Source organism: Peromyscus leucopus, chromosome 4 (assembly GCF_004664715.2).
Source record: "Peromyscus leucopus breed LL Stock chromosome 4, UCI_PerLeu_2.1, whole genome shotgun sequence".
In the NCBI taxonomy this organism is placed as follows: Eukaryota; Metazoa; Chordata; class Mammalia; order Rodentia; family Cricetidae; genus Peromyscus; species Peromyscus leucopus.
Window position 1 is genome coordinate 95,883,897 of NC_051066.1, and position 18,750 is coordinate 95,902,646.

Here is an 18,750-nt window from a genome sequence, read left to right on the forward strand (position 1 = left end):
CGTTAGCCACTTTATCTCTTGGAATGATTAAAGAAAATGTGGGGGAATTGTCTAGAATTCATCTTGTGGATGGTACTAGCAGCCTGCAGTTTGTAGAGAGCATCCTGTGGAATGCCATACATAGGAGCTTCCTGTGACAAAAGGCAACCTCTTAGACAGTCTTTTCCTTGTTACCCTTCACAGGATTGCCAAGAACACTGTATTAGTTACTTTTGTTATTGCTAAAATAAAAACCTGACAAAACAACTTCAGGATTTGTTTTGGCTCATATTTGAGGGTGTAGTCCAAAATGGAGGGGAGTCATGGTGACGGGGCGGGAGTGAGGTGGCAGGATACATTGTGTCACCTTAGACACAGAGAGACAGTTCTGGCAGGATCTTGTTTTCTCCCTTTAGTCAAGGGCCTCAGCCCAGGAAATGGTGCCATTTACATTCAGAGTAGGCTTCCTCCCCTAAATTAAATCTTTCTGGAAACACCCCCATAGACATGCTAAGAGGCATTCATTACCTGTCACCATGGTGATTCTAAACCTGTCAAGTTGACAAGATAAAGTATCACAACCCCACCTCTTATCTTACCACTCAAACACATCACTTTAAATAATAACATTTTACCGTGACACCCTGTCTCATTTTAATCTCACATTTCAAAAATACATTTATTAGTCCATCTTCAAACATTCCATAGTCTTTAACTTTAGCAGTTTTAATATTCTTCAAAAGTCCAAAGTCTCTTGTTAGACTCAAGACAATCTCTTAACTATGAGCCCCTTTAAAATAAAAGCAATTTTCTTTCTCTTTTCTTTTTTGGTTTTTCAAGACAGGGTTTCTCTGTGTAATAGCCCTGGTTATCCTGGAACTCACTCTGTAGACCAGGCTGGCCTCCAGCTCACAGAGAGCCACCTGCTTCTGCCTCCCAAGTACCAGGATTATAGGTGTGTGCCACCACCGCCTGGCAATAAAAGCAATTTTTATACTCCAATATAAATGCACAGAAGAAATATTCCATCGCAAAAGGGAAGCCTGGGAGGAGAGAAAATATAGGCCCCAGGCGAGACCAAAGCCCGGAGGGCGGATAGCAAGCGCTGCGTGCGGGTACAGGCCCACCATCTGGGTCTCCTGGTGGAGTTCTTTCAGCTCCAACAGCTTGGCCAACGCCAAAGTCTCCCCAGCTCTGCTGCCCGCCTGTCTCTCCAGCTATCTCTGCCAGCTTCACTCCGTGTCTGCTACCTTTCTAGGTAGATATCATTTAGTCTTGATATCCCCAATATCCTAGGGTCTTCACTGGAATTTAGGCTTCGTTTTCCCAGCTCATGCAGTGGCCTCTAGGGGCTTCTTTGCAGGCACCCGAGCCCTGCCGCACATTGCTTGCCCTGGTGAAAGCCTCCATGACCCACTCACCTTGGCAGCTTTTCTTCCATGCCCGCAAAGCCGGCAGCACAGGAGCCATGCTGCCAGGTTCTGCTCTGGTGTGAAGTGTGGCTTGTCCAGGCTCCGGTGTGAAGTGTGGCTTGTCCAGGCTCCCACCGCAGCTGCAAATCCTCGCCTGCCTTGAAGCTTAGCCTGGGGAGACGTTCTCCAGGTGGCCATTATTTGCAGTTACACGGTGGACCTTTAGTGGGTGAGGTCTTGCCCTCAGGGTACCTTTGCTAGCGTTCCAGGTACAGCAGGACATTCTGTAACCATTTCAGCGCTTTCTTTGCATCCTTTGTTTGTATCCACAACTTTAAGCTCTCTCAAGTTCCTTTGCCAAACCACACATTTTCTAGACCTTTCTGCCATACTTATTTTTCTCTCTCCCAGCAGACCTGGATCAGAGCAGTGAGCAGTAACCCGAACACAGCCTGAATACTGTCCTGTCTTGAAAGTCCTCTGCAAGGCAAATTAGTCCGTTACTTTTGAATTCAGCTGCACTCAAGTTCTCAGGATTCGGACAAAATGAAGCTAGATTCTTTGCCAAATTGTAACACCAATAGCCTCTAGCCCAGTTCCTGAGACAGTCTTTGTTCCCCTTTCAAACCTTAGGAACAGGCCACAACTGCCATATTTCTCTCAGCATTCTGATCTTCCCGACTCCCCAGGTTAGTCTAACAAGTCTGCTTACAGCAACTCAGGGCTCTCTAGCCTGCAGCTCTAGCCACTTCCACAGTCCTCAGGCAAACCTTAGGCACCACTGAAGTCTCACCCTAGCAACCCCTTGTCCCAGTTTACTTTGTCATCTGCTGTGGTGGTTTGAATAAGAGGGGCTTCCATAGGCCCCATATTTGAGCGCTGAGTCACCAGGGAATGAAACTGGCTGAAAGGATTAGGAGGTGTGTCGTTGAGTGGGCTTTGAGGCCCGGTCTCTCTGCCTGTGGCTCAGGATATAGGTACTTGCACCATTAGAAAGCAGGGGTCTGAGCTGCCGTGGCAGGTCACAACCGGCTGCTCAAGGAGTCTGAGCCGGATCTGCATGGGTCAAGAGCCTCAAATGGCTCACCCACATTCCCACGTGGGAGCGTGTTGGGCACCAGATAATGGGTAAAGATATTGCTAGCAATCCACGGAGTCTGCTTAAAGGGCAAAGGAATTTATTAGAGAAAGAAAACTCACAATACAGAACAGAGGAATTATTGCAGGGTCCTGGAAGGCCGAGGCACACGCTGTTCTTTGTCCTGGTCTGTCTCCAGCATCCAAAACCATGAAGGAATGAAGAGCAAGCTGTGTACGTGCATCCCAGGTCTTAACCTCCTCCCTCCCACCCCAGCAGCCACGTCCCAGGGGCATGTACTTCAAGGTCATCACTAGAACAGCGATCCACTACACCCCAGTGCCGTACTCCCCCACAATGCTCTCTGCAATGATGATAATGGACTCAGCCTCTGAAACTGTAAGCCAGCCCCAGTTAAATGCTTTCTTTTTAAGAGTTGCCATGGTCATGGTGTCTCTTCACAGCAACAGAACAGTGACTAAACAGCTATCCTTCTTGTTGCTCTGACAGAATACATGACAGAGCAGCTTCAGCAAGAAAGCTTATTTCTAGACCCAGTTTGAAGCTGTAGCCCATCATGGCAGGGAAGCCATGCACCAGGTGTGAGGCAGCTGAGCACACTGCAGAGAGATGAAATCCATGCTCAGCTTCCTGTCCTCTTTTTATTCAGTTCTAGACCTCAGCCCATGGGCTCATGCCACCTGCAGTCAGAGTGGGTCTGCCCTCCTCAGATCAACCATTCTGGAAACTCATAGAGGTGCCAAGAGAAATGGCCCTGTGGCGAGGCTGAAGCCTGTGTGAACGCCGTGCTGGTTGGTTAAGGGACTCCTGCTTCTCAGATAAGGAGACGGAGGTTTTCGAAACCTCGTAAAGAAGCAAGTTCCAGGCACACAGGATATTCACAGATGGGTCTGTCTTGACCGCAGTGGTCTTCATCGTCTCCCACTCGACTCCCCTGGGGCACCAGTGACTTCTGGCTGTAATATGGGAGAACCATGGAGCTGTCCTGCGGCTCTAGGTCATAGGTCTGACAGGCTTTTCAGCAGAGTTTGGAGGCTGTGACTATGATTTAATGCTTGTTTCTTTCTTCCTTCTTTCTTTCTTAACTTCCTTCTCTCTCTCTTTTATCTCTTCATCCCTTCCTCTCTTCCTCTCTCCCTTCCTCACTTCCTTTCTTCAGCTCTCATGTATTCCACATTGGCCTCGAACTCATTATGTAGCCCTTGAACTTCTGATCTTCCTGCCTTTGCCTCCTGAGTGCTGGGATTATAGGCATGTACCCCCATGCCTGGTTTATTAGTGACTTAAAGATTTATTTACTGCCAGGCCGTGGTGGCACACACCTGTAATCCCAGCACTCAGGAGGCAGAGGCAGGTGGGATCCCTGTGAGTTCGAGTTTCAGGAAAGGCGCAAAGCTACACAGAGAAACCCTGTCTCGGGACGGGTGGGGGCGGGGGCGGAGGAGAAAGACTGTGAAGAGTGAGGTTTAATAATAGGATTACCGGGTAGCATTTGAGTCATGCGTGAAGGGACCTTCAGTATGCCTCCGTGTGTTCCTTCTGATTTTGCTTAGCCTGAAAGAAATGTGAAGAGACATTGTTTTTTGTTGAACAACCTGGGCCTGCTCATGTGTGTGCTGCTCCACGCATGGCTCATCCTGATGTTCAGTTGGCCTTGCCTCTGGAAGGTGGAGAATGGTGGAAGATAGATCCTGTGAGAATAGAGCAAGCCTGGGCCTGTGCAGGGTTGGGACTGTCAAGGGCTTGGCCCTTCCTGGCACTAGTGTCCTGAACTGAGGCCCTAAGGGGCTTACCCTCCCTCTGTGAAGATGAGCAATCTCTCTGTGCCCTCAAGTTCTAAGTTACAGGAGTCAGCCTGTTAGGCCAGCCCAACCCAGTAGTCCGTATGTCGATGATTTCAGGGAGTATCGCTGCAAGGGCTTAGCCTGCTGGGCAAGGACGTTGGAAGTGAAGGCCAGTGGCTGACGCCAGCTGTGCCCCACACTCCTCTCCCTCCTGACTGAGGTGCTTGCTAACAGGTCACTAAGAAGACCAAAGAGGTTCCGAGGGGTATTGAGAACAGGCCCAACTGTGTACTGGAAGGACCTAAGTGAGCTGGGCATGTATAACCCATGGGCACAGCTCTTCCTAGGGAAATAGGCGTGTGCTCACTATGGCTCTCTTCCTCTCTGAGGGCTTGGTTTCCAGTCTGAATAAATAGGAGTAAAACATTTAGAGGAAAGGCTGCGCTCTGTGTGTCTCCATTCCTGCCATGCCTGAAAGTTTCCTGTTACCTGAGACAAAGGGAGGGGAGGGGGTGGGGTCTGCTCATCTGCCTGTAGCCGTTCATCATTCTGCCTGCACTGACACAACACACACACACACACACACACTCACACACTCACACACACACACACACTCACACATACACACACTCACACATACACTCACACACTCACACACTCACACACACACACACACACACACACACACACACACACACACACACACACACACAGTCACACACTCACACACTCACACACACACACACACTCACACACTCACACACACACACTCACACACACACTTACACACACATACACTCACACACTCACACACACTCACACACTCACACACACACACACTCACACACTCACACACACTACTGCTCTCCTTCCTCTTTCCCCTGTGAGCTTGAACTTAGGAGATGGAGGAAACAGAAGAAATTGTATTCCATGAAGACTCAAATTTGTGCATAGTGACTAGAAAGGTTTTGGTGTTTTGTTTTGTTTAACAGGATCTTATATAGCCCAGGCTGATCTCACACTCACTATATAGCTGAGGGTGACTGAACTTCTGATCCTCCTGCCTCTACCTCCCAAGTGCTGGGATTGTAAGTGTACGCCACCACACCAGGTTGGAGTGTTTTAAGCAGTCTGACGCACTGCCCTTTAAAAGCTACCTGCTGCTCTAGGCTGATAGGCTTAAGGGAACACTCACCGGCAGAGCCCCAACACCGACCTGTTCTGCATGTGGAGTGTGGTTGGCTGCACTGTGTCATCCATTGCAGTGAGAGTTCTGTCTCAGAGAGCGGAAGTCCTTTGTCCTTGTTAGTCTGTTACTAGTCAGAAAGCCAGTGGTCCCTAACCTGTCAGGCCAGCTCTCTTTACTAGAGCTGAGCCTATAGAGGTCTCTTGACCAGCTGAGGGCAGATTAGGAGGGTTCAGGAAACTGTGGGTTATCAATCGATGATAGCAGGCCTAGAGGATATTATTTTGCACACACTGAATAGTATTGAATTGTAACTGACATATATTTTCATACACCTGTTCAGATAGAGTACAAAATTTCCAGAGCCATTTTGGGTTTTGTCATGTTTTATGTTCTTAAGGCAGAGTTTTACTTTTTAGCCCAGTCTATCTTTGAACTGTCTTAGTTAGGGTTTCTGTGGCTGTGAAGAGACACCACAACCATGGAAACTCTTATAAAGGAAAACATTTCATTGGGGCTCACCTCGTTATTGTCTTGGTGGAGAGCATGGCGGCACACAGGCAGATGCACAGGCTGGAGAAGTAGTGGAGAGTTCTACAACTGGATCGGCAGGCAGCAGGAAGAGAGAGACACTGGGCCTGGCTTGAGCATTTGAAACCTCAGAATCCATCCCCATGACATACTTCTTCAGTAAGGCCACACCTACTCCAGTGAGGCCACACCTCCAAAAGTGCCACTCTGTATGAGCCCGTGGGGGCCATTGTCAATCAGACCACCATAAACTTGATATATTGCACATTTGAAGAAATCAAAGCTTGATTCTTCAGCCTGCCAAATGCTGGGGTGACAGGTATGCCCCGAACATGGCTTTTGTCATACTTAAAACCCTGACCATAGCACTTTAGAAGGAGACTTGGGAGATTAGAGTTGATGTAGGAAGTGAAAAGAGAGAGGAACGGGGAAAAGGGAACAGGAAAGAGTGGAGATGAGGGTAGGAGAAGGAAAACAGTTGAGGAAGGTCTGGTAAAGGGAATTGGCAGTGATGAGACTCGGGACTTCAAATCTGTTGGTCAGCTGGAAGTTCTGGATGTTTGGTCCCATCAAAGGCCCAGCGTCTCCAGAGAATATGTGGGCTCTGTCTATTGGATTCGTTTATTGAGCCTGAGATGCTGAGTACTTGTTACCGGCGTGCACCTCTGCTTAGTTTCCCACCGCGTCTCTGTCTGCTCTTTGGTGTACAGCCTCCAGCCTTGCTCCGCTAAGAGATCAGAAGGCCTGCTGAGAACACTAGCTGGCTCTTAGCCTCTAGCTTGTTGCTGCTGATTCCTGCCATGCAGCTTCCCCACCCCCACCCCCAGAGCTGCCTCTGGACAGTCAGTCTGGATCTGATCCCATCTGGAAGCCTTGTCCCCTGGGTGGAAAGGTTGTCCCAACCCTTTTTTTTTTTTTTTGAAATGGGGCCAGAATCTCCACTTGCCTTGTTCTGGTGGTCAGAACGCCCTGCTTAGGCCCTGAAACTCAGAGGTCCTTTAGCTCAGCTGGGAGCTCTGTAGCATTCTCAAGTCATTCCCAAGGCCCTCTCAAGCTGTCTCTGCTCCCTCCACATCCAGTTTACTAGGCCTTCCTCCAGTTCCTGCCTTGCATAGCCCCATGTCCTTTCTTACTCAATAGGTGGAGGCACGCCATCTATAACAATGATTAAGACATGGCTCTAAGCCTGAGAACTGGTTGCAAGCTGAGGCCTGAGCTACTCAAATCACATTTCTTCTTCCATCTTTACTCCTTCACTGGGATATGTGCAAAGGTTGTGGGAAGGCCTGGATCCCTGCTGTCCTTTGTGGGTGTGGTCAGAGATGGGGCTGGTACTTAGGGTCTGGGTGAACGGGTTTCCATGGAGCCCCTTTTTCCACCTGAAGCTGCCGAGATAGGTGGAGAAACTCTGAGCTTGACTGACCTATTCCCTCTGCTGGGTGACCAGAAGCCCCAGGTGGGCCCTTGAAGGAGCTGTGGTTGGGAGGTAAGCCTAACGGCTCGCTTGTCTTTTCAGGTGTGTGGTTGTGCTGTTCAATCCCCGGAAACACAAACAGCACCATATCCTCAACAGTTCCAGGTATGTGGGCATGGCTCCAAGGGGCTGGGAGAAGGCCTTGGCCAGAGATCCGAGGCTCTTAGGACCTGGTTTGGCCCTGAGGCCAGATAGGGAAGTGTCACATATACCCTGGAGTCTTTTGGTCTTGCATTTGGAAACTGTGAAGGAGGGAGGGAGGGAGGGAGGGAGGGAGGGAGGAGGGAGAGAGAGAGAGAGAGAGAGAGAGAGAGAGAGAGAGGGAGGGAGGGAGGGAGAGAGAGAGAGAGAGAGAGAGAGAGAGAGAGAGAGAGAGAGAGAGAGAGAGTGAGTCTGTTTGTGGGGAAGGTGCTTAGTTGACTAGGTCCAACCAAGCTTGCCCTGTCTCTTGCAGAAAGACCATTACTGCCCTGGCCTTCTCCCCTGATGGCAAATACTTGGTCACTGGAGAGGTGAGTGAGGAACAAGGCAACCATATTGTGGCTTATGGGTGGCCTGCCCGCAGCCAAAAGCCACAATCCTGTGAACAGTTAGGGGGCATTCACTCTTGCTTCTTGGACTGATACCCCGGCTTCTACTGTGTCTTAAATAGTTGTTCTTAAGCTTTGGTGTGATCAGATTCACTGGGAAGGCTTTTTAAAGTGCTCACAGCTGGGCCCCTGCTCCAAAGTTGTCTGATTCTATAACCTGGGATTCCCCAGATAGCTTTTCTTAAAAACAAAAAAAACCAAAAAACCTTATTCATTTATTTGTGTGCATAAGGGGGCATGGAAATCTCACTCAGATCATCAAGCTTGGTGTCAAATGCTGAAGCCATCTCTTACCTCCTCTTCCCTATAGCTTCTAACAGGGTAGGATGGTTAAGGACACACATTTTGAAAAATCACCACCCTAAAATATTTCTTATCTCCAGATGCCCCCTGCTGGGCACACCAGGAACACAGTCCTTGGTCTTACAAGGAGACAGTCAGTGCCGCAGTAGACAGCTAGTACTCATTTGTAGGCCTGGCTGTTTACCAGTCAGTCATTCAGGGAGCATTGGCCGGATCCAGAGGCCTGGGCCGGTCCTCATCCTAGGCACTGGTTTCCTCGGATATTTACTGTGCCTCTTCTATGTCTTTGTCTTGCTCTTTGCTGTTGAGCAGAGACCCATTGGAGGAGCAGTGTTTCGGAGCTGAGGAGGTTAAGGACCAAGGAGGCTACCCAATACCTTCCCATAGTTCTCACTCACACTCTTGCTTTCCTACAGAGTGGGCACATGCCTGCCGTGCGGGTTTGGGATGTGGCTGAACGTAGCCAGGTGGCTGAGCTACAGGAGCATAAGTATGGCGTGGCTTGTGTGGCCTTCTCCCCTAGTGCCAAGTACATTGTGTCTGTGGGTTACCAGCATGATATGATTGTCAACGTGTGGGCCTGGAAGGTGAGTGGGCTGGGTGGCGTGGCCTTGGCATTCTCGTGGGGTTCCCGTGTCAGTGGGGATTCAGGAAACGGCTGACCTGAGCAACTTCATTTACTTCCGTGATTTCCGTCTCATTCTTGAAAACTGTGTGAAGTAGAGGAGAGTCACTGGGGTGCCAAGGGTGCTGCCAGAGGGCTGGCCTGTGTTTTCCCATACTCCTGAGGGATTAAACTGTTGAGTTCCTTTAGTAAATACTAGAAAGAAAGGTGTTTGGTTTTGTTCCAAGTAGAAATTCTTGCTAGCTCTTCTTCATCCTCAGAACCCTTCTTAGTCCCGGGGGTGGGGGGGCAGAGCTCTGATTCTTCCTTTGACTTTCCCCCCAGAAAAACATCGTTGTGGCCTCCAACAAAGTATCTAGTCGGGTGACAGCGGTGTCCTTTTCTGAAGACTGCAGCTACTTTGTCACCGCAGGCAACAGGCACATCAAATTCTGGTATCTTGATGACAGTAAGACCTCAAAGGTGAGACTGAGACTCTGCCCCTCTGGACACTGCTCCAGCTAGCTGCCCTTGGCTTGCTTAACGGTCACGAGTTTTGGATGGGCCTGATCTGCCTGGGCTGAGGAGTCGTCTCAGAGAACAGGGGGCTTGAGCCTGCCCTCTCCTCCTGAGCACCTCATTTCCAGGAGGAGATGGATGGAGTGCATATCTCCACAGGTGAATGCCACTGTGCCCCTGCTGGGCCGCTCAGGGCTGCTGGGCGAACTGCGGAACAACCTGTTCACCGACGTGGCCTGCGGCCGAGGGAAAAAGGCCGACAGCACTTTCTGTATCACCTCGTCTGGGCTGCTGTGCGAGTTCAGTGACCGCAGGCTTCTGGACAAGTGGGTGGAGCTGAGAGTGAGTAACTCTGGCTCCTGGACAGGGCCTGCTTACATCTCAAGTTAGGGGAGAGCGGGCCTTGGGGCTCTAGACTTGGGGCTGGGCCTTTGTGCATGCTGGAGGGGCTCCAGGAGACCCGGGGCTGGTCCCGTGATCTATATGACTACTTCCTCTTGTTCTTTCTCATCTCTCTCCCCGCTTTCCTCTTGTGCTCAGAACACTGACAGCTTCACAGTAAGTGCTCCTAGGCCTTCCTCTCTTCCTCAGGCTGTTTTTCTCCTTTCTGGGATTTTCCTACCTTAGCATCTTGGTCCCTCTGATGCCTAGAAGGGTCCTCAATTTTCACCCCACTTCCCAACTGTGCTGGGCAATAGGCCTTCTGGGCACATGCTGCTGAGGGAGGGCATCTCTGGACAACTGAGGGCTGCCCCTGCCTTGACCCGTCCCCTTTGATAAGTGGCCTTGCAGAGGGTGTGGCAAGGATCAAACAAGGCTGACTAGGCGGGTGGCCCTCGCTGACCCGAGCTGCTCTGTCCACAGACCACTGTGGCCCACTGCATCTCTGTGAGCCAAGAATACATCTTCTGTGGCTGTGCCGATGGCACCGTGCGCCTTTTCAATCCCTCCAACCTGCACTTCCTGAGCACCCTACCCAGACCCCATGCCCTGGGAACAGACATTGCCAGCATCACTGAGGCCAGGTGAGCAATGTGGGGCCCACTATCCCATTCAGGGCTTTAGTTAGTACTTCAGGGAACAGAATGAAGAGCATGTCATTGTTTAAAGATCACCTGGAACACCTCTGTAGACAAAGAAATTTGGGTTCCTGGGTATTTGTCAGAACCAAGGAGACTGAATACCATAGAGGACCACAGAATATCTCAGTGGGTCTTGGGAAGAGCGGTTATAAAATCTGGGCTTGTTTTAGGTTCTCTTAAGAATGACTCAAGGGATTGAAGTCTTCTAGTTGGATGATGTAAGGAAATGGGGTTAATTTTACAATTGGACACCTTGATAACCTCTAATTGGGAGGGTAAAGTGTGCTATGGTAAAGGCACAGCCAGCAATCATGCTAAAAGGAAAGGGTGATGTTTCGTCATTTTTATGGTTAGGCACGTGCCCTCATGATGATGATGATGATGACGACGGTGATGATTTTGAGGTACTGGAGATAGTACCCAGGTTTTCCCTTGTTAAACAAGTGCTCTACCACTGAGATTTTTTGTGTGTATGTGATTTTTATGATGGTCTTGTTTTGATTTCTATGCAGAAACGCTTATAGAACCATCTAGATTTGTGTCCCATTGTGACCACAGAATTGCCTCATCTGATATTGGTGGTCTGTGAACTTGTGTTCCTCTGGAAAACACCATGCTCAGCAGCTGGTGTTGGCTCAGCTGCTGGGTGGCATCCCTCGGGACTGCTTTTATCTTCTCAGATCTACTTCCAAGTCTGCCGTCTAGAGACAGTGTCCTGTCCATCTTCCCTTCCTTGTTGTAACTTTCTGTCCTCTTTCCCACAGTCGCCTCTTCTCTGGAGGGGCTGATGCCAGGTACCCAGACACCATTGCCTTGACCTTTGATCCAGCTAACCAGTGGCTATCTTGTGTATACAATGACCACAGCATCTATGTTTGGGATGTGAGGGACCCCAAGAAAGTGGGCAAGGTGTACTCAGCTCTGTATCATTCCTCCTGTGTCTGGAGTGTGGAGGTAGGTGGGATGGGTTTGCTGGAATACCATTGTGAGAACAGAAAATAGAAAACACCAAGTCCAGTCTTAGGTTTCTGCCTCCCTATTTTCAGTAGCTTCCCTGTTAAGGACCCTAGGGCTTGAGTTTGAATGTTAGTGCCCGTGTGTCTCAGGTTTCTTCTTGTGTGCCTCTACCTAGCCTGAGGTTTGCCTCATCCTGGGCTCAGGGATCTTGGACAAGTTACTAAACTTGACCAAGCCTCAGATTCCTTAACTGTACAATGATGGACCCAATTCATGTAACTGTTGTAATTGAGACCCTATGGCACATAGAGGGCACTGGGTTCTTGGGATTTTTCTCACTATGTGTGTATATGATAGTACTGTCTTGTTTCCTTACGCCTCAGGTATCTGGCGAAGTCTTAGTGCCCTGTCTTAGATTTCATTCCCATTTCCATATCGGTGAACAGGCAAAACTGCCCCCAAATGGAAGCCTAACTCTTTCCCTCTGCCCCTTCAGGTCTACCCCGAGGTAAAGGACAGTAATCAAGCCTGTCTGCCCCCCAGTTCCTTTATTACCTGCTCCTCAGACAACACCATCCGCCTGTGGAACACAGAGAGCTCTGGAGTACATGGCTCTACCCTGCACCGGAACATCCTCAGCAATGTGAGCCAGAGGCCTGGGCCCCCCATTTCATGCTGAGTGCCCCCAGATTCTGACCTTGTTTCAGGAACTGGCTCCCCCAGTCTCGATCATTCAGCTTTTATTCGGCTGGGCTCCATGAGCCACGGGTTGATGGGTTGGCCAGCATTCTTCTGTGCTTGTACCTGTCCTGCGACTGCCTTACCCATCTCTTCTCCCCTTTCCCACCAGGATCTCATTAAGATCATCTATGTGGATGGGAACACTCAGGCCCTGTTGGACACTGAGCTTCCTGGAGGAGACAAAGTTGATGGGACCCTGATGGATCCCCGAGTAGGCATCCGTTCTGTGTGTATCAGCCCCAATGGACAACATCTAGCTTCAGGAGACCGCATGGGGACGCTTAGGTAATGTTAGTTCTGCACTAGGTACTGATTGACCCCCATGGTGGCTAGGGTAGTTGAGTCCTCAAGGACAGTGCTTTAGGAGGGGTTGTCTACCCCCAAAAACCTCAGGAACAAAATATTTATTCCCTAGAAGGGAAAGAATGAGCTCAGGAAAAGCCATCTCAAGCGAGTGGGCACAGCTAACAGCTCTGCATTGGCATGAGGAAGCCCATGATATAGGGTCCTAAGAAGGACATAATACTGTTTCTGTGGTGTTCTTGAAAAAACTGCATATAACTCAAATGAGATACATACAACAGAGTAACTGTCAGTGTTCTTCAAAAATGTCAAGGTCATGAAGGGTGAGGAAGGGTGGAAAAACTGTCACGGACTGCAGGACACTAAAGAGGAGTGAAAATTAAATTTGGACTCTGTAAGATCCTAGATGAAGTAAGGACGGATGGAAAAAATGGTGACATGTGAATTTGATATTTAGTTAATAGTAAATGCCCTGGTTCTGATAACGTGCTGTTGTTATGCGTGTTAATTAAGAAGAACTGGGCAAGGGAAATACAGAACACCTGTACTATTTGCAAATTTTCCTTAAGCTTAAAAGTATGTTTTTAAAGGTGGGGAGAGGGTGTAACAGAAGGAGGTCCCTCCGCTTGCAGCCTGCAGTGGTTTCTCATCTTTGTAGGGTACATGAACTGCAGTCCCTGAGTGAGATGCTAAAGGTAGAAGCCCATGATTCTGAGATCCTGTGCCTGGAGTACTCTAAGCCAGACACAGGTAAGGCCGAGCTCTGGCACAGGCCCCTCCTGTCCTGTCCCTTAGACCTATCTTGGCTTCTGATAATCTTGAGTCTTGTAATCTTTGGGATCATTCTGTATTTGTAGGATTGTAAGAAGAGAGAGAGTATGTCTTAGTCAGGGTTTCTAGCGCTGTGAAGAGACACCATGACCACAGCAACTCTTACAAAGTGGCTTATAATTCAGAGCTTCAGTCCGTTATCGTCATGGTGGGACATGGCAGCGTGCAGGCAGACATGGTGCTGGAGAGGTAGCTGAGAGTCCTACATCTTGGTGACAATAGGGAGTGGCCTGAGTGTCACACTGAGTGAAGCTGAGCAAAGGAGACCTCAAAGCCCAACCCCACAGAGACACTTCCTCCAACAAGGCCACACAAACTCCCACAAAGCCACACCTCCTAATAGTGCCATTCCCTTTGGGGGGCCATTTTCTTTCAAACTATCGCAGGGTAGCTCTATCCCTGTCCCATGGTTCATATAGCTTTAGGGATATGAGACTCCATCCCCTTGGGGCTCTTTACTGGGCATAGTTAAGAGCTTGCTCATGTGAGCTAATGGTGTCCTTCCAACGCCAGGTTTGAAGCTGCTGGCATCAGCGAGCCGGGACCGTCTGATCCATGTGCTGGACGCTGGGCGGGAGTACAGTCTACAGCAGACACTGGACGAGCACTCATCGTCCATCACTGCGGTCAAGTTTGCAGGTGGGGCGGGGATTGGGGCTCCCCTCCCTCCACCTACCACCTGCTGTACTTCTGGGTCTGCTGGTGGGGGAAGTACTGGGAAGTGCCTGGGAGTCGTGAGGCTAGGTGGAAGACAGGTGGAACACACACTTTCAGTCCAGGGACTCTGAGTCAGACAGCGTGGGCTGAAGAGGAGGGCATAGGCTTAGTGCAGTGCCTTCTGTTTTAATTGGTCCACCATGTAGAGTGGCTTGATTGGGGGAAATAAGGGAAGGCAGGAGAAAGACTGCCTTCAGATGATGGAAGCAGCCAGGTCCTTGTCCCCCATAGCCAGTGATGGGCAAGTGCGCATGATCAGCTGTGGCGCGGACAAGAGCATTTACTTCCGAACGGCACAGAAGGTAAGGCCACTGGGTGTCCCTGACAGGGCAGGGGTGGGAATGGGGTTTCAGGTTACAAGAGGCGAAGAGAGACAAAGCAAGCTCTGTGACCTGGTGATGCATTTGGTGGTCTGCCCACGTGCTCCCTACTGCAGTCTGGAGAAGGAGTACAGTTTACTCGGACGCACCACGTGGTACGGAAGACAACCCTCTATGACATGGATGTGGAGCCTAGCTGGAAGTACACGGCCATCGGCTGCCAAGACCGAAATATTCGGTGGGCATTCCCTTCTCAGACTTTTTAAAAATGCATTTTTAATCTATCTATTTTGTGTGGGGCGGCAGGGAAGGGTTGTGCATGTACCACGGGGAGCATGTGGACATCAGAGGGCTGTTTTCAGGACTGGTTTCTCTCTTACTGTGACATGGGTGGGCTCTGGAGATCAAACTTCAGTCATCAGGCCTGGCAGCAAGTAGCTTTACTCTCGGGGTCATTTTGCTGGCCTCCGCTTCTCAGACGTTTGGACCACATTCTTTCATGCAGCTCAGTCCCCACATGGGCCTTTTGTCCAGGCTTTTGAGCGTCGTTGAGGCAACAAAGTACTTTGCCTTACCTGAGAGAGTAGACCTTGGGTGGTGAGAGGGATCTCCCGGAACACTCTGATGCTCACACCTAGTGTGAACAAGTGCCTTCCTTTACAGGATCTTTAACATCAGTAGTGGGAAGCAGAAGAAGCTGTTTAAAGGGTCACAGGGTGAGGACGGCACTCTCATTAAGGTAAGGGCCCCGTGGGCCGAGCACAGCGCCAGACGGCTCAGGGACAGGGCGGTACTAAATGAAGAGGGTGTGGCAGTGTCCTACTCTTCCCTCCCTCTGTGTGTCTTTCCAGGTGCAGACAGACCCCTCGGGGATCTACATTGCCACCAGCTGTTCTGATAAGAACCTCTCCATTTTTGACTTCTCCTCAGGCGAGTGTGTGGCCACTATGTTTGGTCACTCAGGTGAGTGCAGCTCCTGCCTCCCCATTCAGATTTCCCCTTTGTTCCCTTGTCTGTTAGTGCCCACCCGCCTGCCCATCTAGTCACCACGTGACTCTGCCCATCTACCCTGGGAGGGCTCAGTTGACTGAAGCAAGGCTAGGAAGCCCTCCTGGCAGAGGGGACAGTGTGGTTGGTACCTTTCCCCTCCCCCCCATCCGAACTCTTAGAGTACAAAGCCCCTAAGTGTGGATAGGACCTGACCCTCCCTCCAGCCAGTGCCCATCTTCACTGCTAGAACAGGCAGGAATTTGGTTTGGCTTCCATGGCAGTTCATAGACCACATTCTTTACTCTTTACAGAGATTGTCACTGGCATGAAATTTAGTAACGATTGCAAGCATCTCATCTCTGTGTCAGGGGACAGGTGAGCAGAAGCCAACTTCCCTGAGAGGCAGATTCTTCTCTGTGCCACCCTGCCCTCCTCTCACTTCCTCTCAGGATGTCTCTGGGAGGTGTTTCTTGGTGGAGCCTGACCTGGCAGTGGAGGGTTGCTTGGATCTCGTTTCCAGTTGGTGGGAAGTGGGGGTGAGGGGCTGCTCCCTTCCGAGCCCTCACCCAGTGCTGTGGCTCCACCCCAGCTGCATATTTGTCTGGCGCCTGAGCTCTGAGATGACCATCAGCATGAGGCAGCGACTGGCCGAGTTGCGCCAGCGTCAGCGAGGGGCCAAGCTGCCAGGACCGACCTCTCCCCAGAGGGCTTCTGGACCCGAGCGGTAAGTGGGCAGAGACGGCCCCAGCTCGTCGTTGTCCGCATAGTGTAGTGTGATCCCGCTGTTCCTCCTCACCGCGTCTCCCCAGACCTTCCTTCTCATGCACAAGCCCGTCATGTCGGTTCTTCCCCTAGTGAATCTCCTCTCCCCACGCTCTTGTCTCGGACTCAGGCCCCAGGCCCCAGTGGCACCCCCTTCTGGACCAGCTCTCTCATCAGACAGTGACAAGGAGGGAGAAGATGAGGGTACTGAAGAGGAAGAACTGCCAGCTCTACCCACTCTTGGCCTGAGTGCCAAGAAAGAGCGAGGTTTGTGGCAGTCGGGTGTGAGGTAGGCAGGCACCAGCTGGTGTGGTGACTACATCAGCCCCTTCTGGACCATGGGCTAGGCAAACTGGGCCATCACAGGGATCACACAGGGAAGGTCCCAGAGGTGGGTGGTAGGAAACACTCTGACTGCCTATTTCTGTCTAGCCTCGGTCTCTAGTCCAGCCTTGCTCCGAAGCCTGTCCCACTGGGAAATGAGTCGGGTAAGTGGCCATCACTGAAATGTGCTTCCAAGGTTATTGGAAGTGAGGGGGTAGCAGCAGTGTCCTTTGTGCCTCGTGAGGCATTTGGGTATCGGACCTGCCTACGTGCTCCAGCCTGTTTCCAAGGAAGGCCTTATTGAGGTCAGGCAGCTGGTCTGGTCTGGGATGAGGGAGCACCAGTCTTTCTTCCTGTATCAAATGGCTGGCTGCCCTAGAGGAGGTGTCCACCTCATCTGCCAGGAGCCTGGGAGGAATCCCATGCAAGAGCAGCTGGATTTGTTTTGAGACAGGCTCTCACTCTGTAGCCCTGGCTGGCCTGGAGCTCACAGAGACCCAAGGCCCTTGCTCTGAGTGCTGGGATTAAAGGTGGGCGCCACCACCTCTGCTTCAACAAAGCCAAGCAACCGTAACAAACAAGCAGCGTGGGGGGAGGAGCAAAGAAGTGCTGTGAGTCACGTGGTTAGAATGAAAGTCCGGGAAAACCAAGGGTCCAGCAGGTGGAAGTCCAGGAGACTGTAGTTCTGAAGACCCCAGTGAGGAAGTGAGTTCGGAGCAGTCAGAGGCAAAGCTACAGGAAGACCTGTTGCTGTGACTCGTTCAGAGTGGCGGAAGGCCAGACAACACCAGCAAGCTCCAAAGCAGCCCAGTCCTCGCACGGTCCAAGTTGGGCTTTGGAGTCTAGCACTGTGCGTTGGCGATATGGAACCTGGTGCTCCCTGGCCATGCTGGGGCTCAGTCCTTCACTCTTCCTCTGTCCTTATTGCTGTGAAGGGACTCTGGGTTCTGTTGGGTGTCTTCAGAGGACAGGACTGTTGAGAATCCTAGCTCTAGACTATGTAAGACACCAGGTAAAGGCAGAAACTAGGGAGGTTCCTATTTGGAGGGTCTGGAATGTACTCTAGAGCCAGCCTAGCCTGCAGGCCTCTTACTGTCCTACTTGGACTTGGGCTAGTCACTGAACTCTTCTGTGCTCTGGTTCCGTCTCATGTAAGACCTGGGACAATGATGCTGCCATCTCTCTAACATTGTTGTCAAGATAAAATGAGCTAGTTCCTGAAAGCATGGCCATGCAAACTCTATGTACACAGAGGTTTGTGTGTTGACAGTGTGATTCTAATTACTGCTCCTTCTTCGTCTACAACCACCAGGCGCAAGAGACCATGGAGTTCGTGCGCCCAGCTCCTGCAGCCAACACGGGACCCAAAAGAAGAGGACGCTGGGGTCAGCCAGGTGTGGAGCTGAGTGTCCGTTCCATGCTGGACTTGAGACAGCTGGAGACCTTGGCCCCAAGCCCTCGAGGTCCGAGCCAGGACTCACTGGCTGCATCCCCATCTGGTCCTGTGAAGCATGGTCCACAGGAGCTCTCATGTGCTGGCCAGGTGAGCTAGCTTTCTTAGCCAGAGCCCAGCCTGGCTTCCTGCCGCCTCTTCCCAGAGCTGGAGTACTCTGCCTCCTCAGAATTGGTGTTCACCAAATCCTTGCCAACTTCTACCTCCTCCCAGCACCCTCTTCTCACATCGGCAACCCTCATAAGTGCCTCTTTCTTTGTATTTCCAGAATGAAAAGGCCCCTCGGCTTCAGACTTGTTCCTGCTCCCACGTTATCCAATTGTTGTCACAAGAGGAAGGAGTCTTTGCCCAAGATCTGGAGCCTGCACCCATTGAAGATGGTATTGTCTACCCGGAACCCAGTGACAGCCCCACCATGGATACCAGGCAAGGGTTGTGCCCTGGCCAGAGCTCACGGGGCCCTGCAGCCTCGGTCTTTTCCCTCTGAGTTTTTTCACTTAGGCAGTGGTGAGCCTCCAGGCCACTCAGGGGTTGCCTGCCACCTCATTCTTTCAGGGGAGCTGCGGACCCCTGCTCACTGTCTTGTCTTTCCTTTGCTGCTTCCTGGCAGTGCGTTCCAGGTGCAGGCTCCAACCAGAGCATCCCTAGGAGAGTCTACCCAGGGCAGAGGGACTCCGAAAAGCACAGTCCTGACAGTGCCTGCTTCTGTGGATTACAGCAGCAGCCGGCTTTCCAGCCCTGAACACCCCAATGAAGGTAAGGCTGCCGCATGAGGAGGGGAGGCAGAGG

General features: G+C 51.0%; 1 protein-coding gene across 1 annotated transcript in view; it reads left to right on the forward strand.

The window, feature by feature from the left end:
- Positions 1-18,750, forward strand: part of Mapkbp1 (mitogen-activated protein kinase binding protein 1) — a 54,090-nt gene that overhangs the window by 30,250 nt on the left and 5,090 nt on the right. Inside the window, 25 exon segments of the mRNA XM_028854393.2 lie at positions 7,508-7,570; positions 7,920-7,977; positions 8,775-8,945; positions 9,308-9,445; positions 9,641-9,823; positions 10,022-10,039; positions 10,346-10,506; positions 11,328-11,517; positions 12,017-12,163; positions 12,371-12,546; positions 13,223-13,314; positions 13,909-14,034; positions 14,344-14,414; positions 14,549-14,670; positions 15,096-15,171; positions 15,284-15,395; positions 15,734-15,797; positions 16,012-16,146; positions 16,315-16,451; positions 16,617-16,672; positions 17,821-18,051; positions 18,230-18,387; positions 18,572-18,609; positions 18,612-18,664; positions 18,666-18,717. Of these exon segments, the coding sequence (XP_028710226.1) occupies positions 7,508-7,570; positions 7,920-7,977; positions 8,775-8,945; positions 9,308-9,445; positions 9,641-9,823; positions 10,022-10,039; positions 10,346-10,506; positions 11,328-11,517; positions 12,017-12,163; positions 12,371-12,546; positions 13,223-13,314; positions 13,909-14,034; positions 14,344-14,414; positions 14,549-14,670; positions 15,096-15,171; positions 15,284-15,395; positions 15,734-15,797; positions 16,012-16,146; positions 16,315-16,451; positions 16,617-16,672; positions 17,821-18,051; positions 18,230-18,387; positions 18,572-18,609; positions 18,612-18,664; positions 18,666-18,717 (2,828 nt within the window).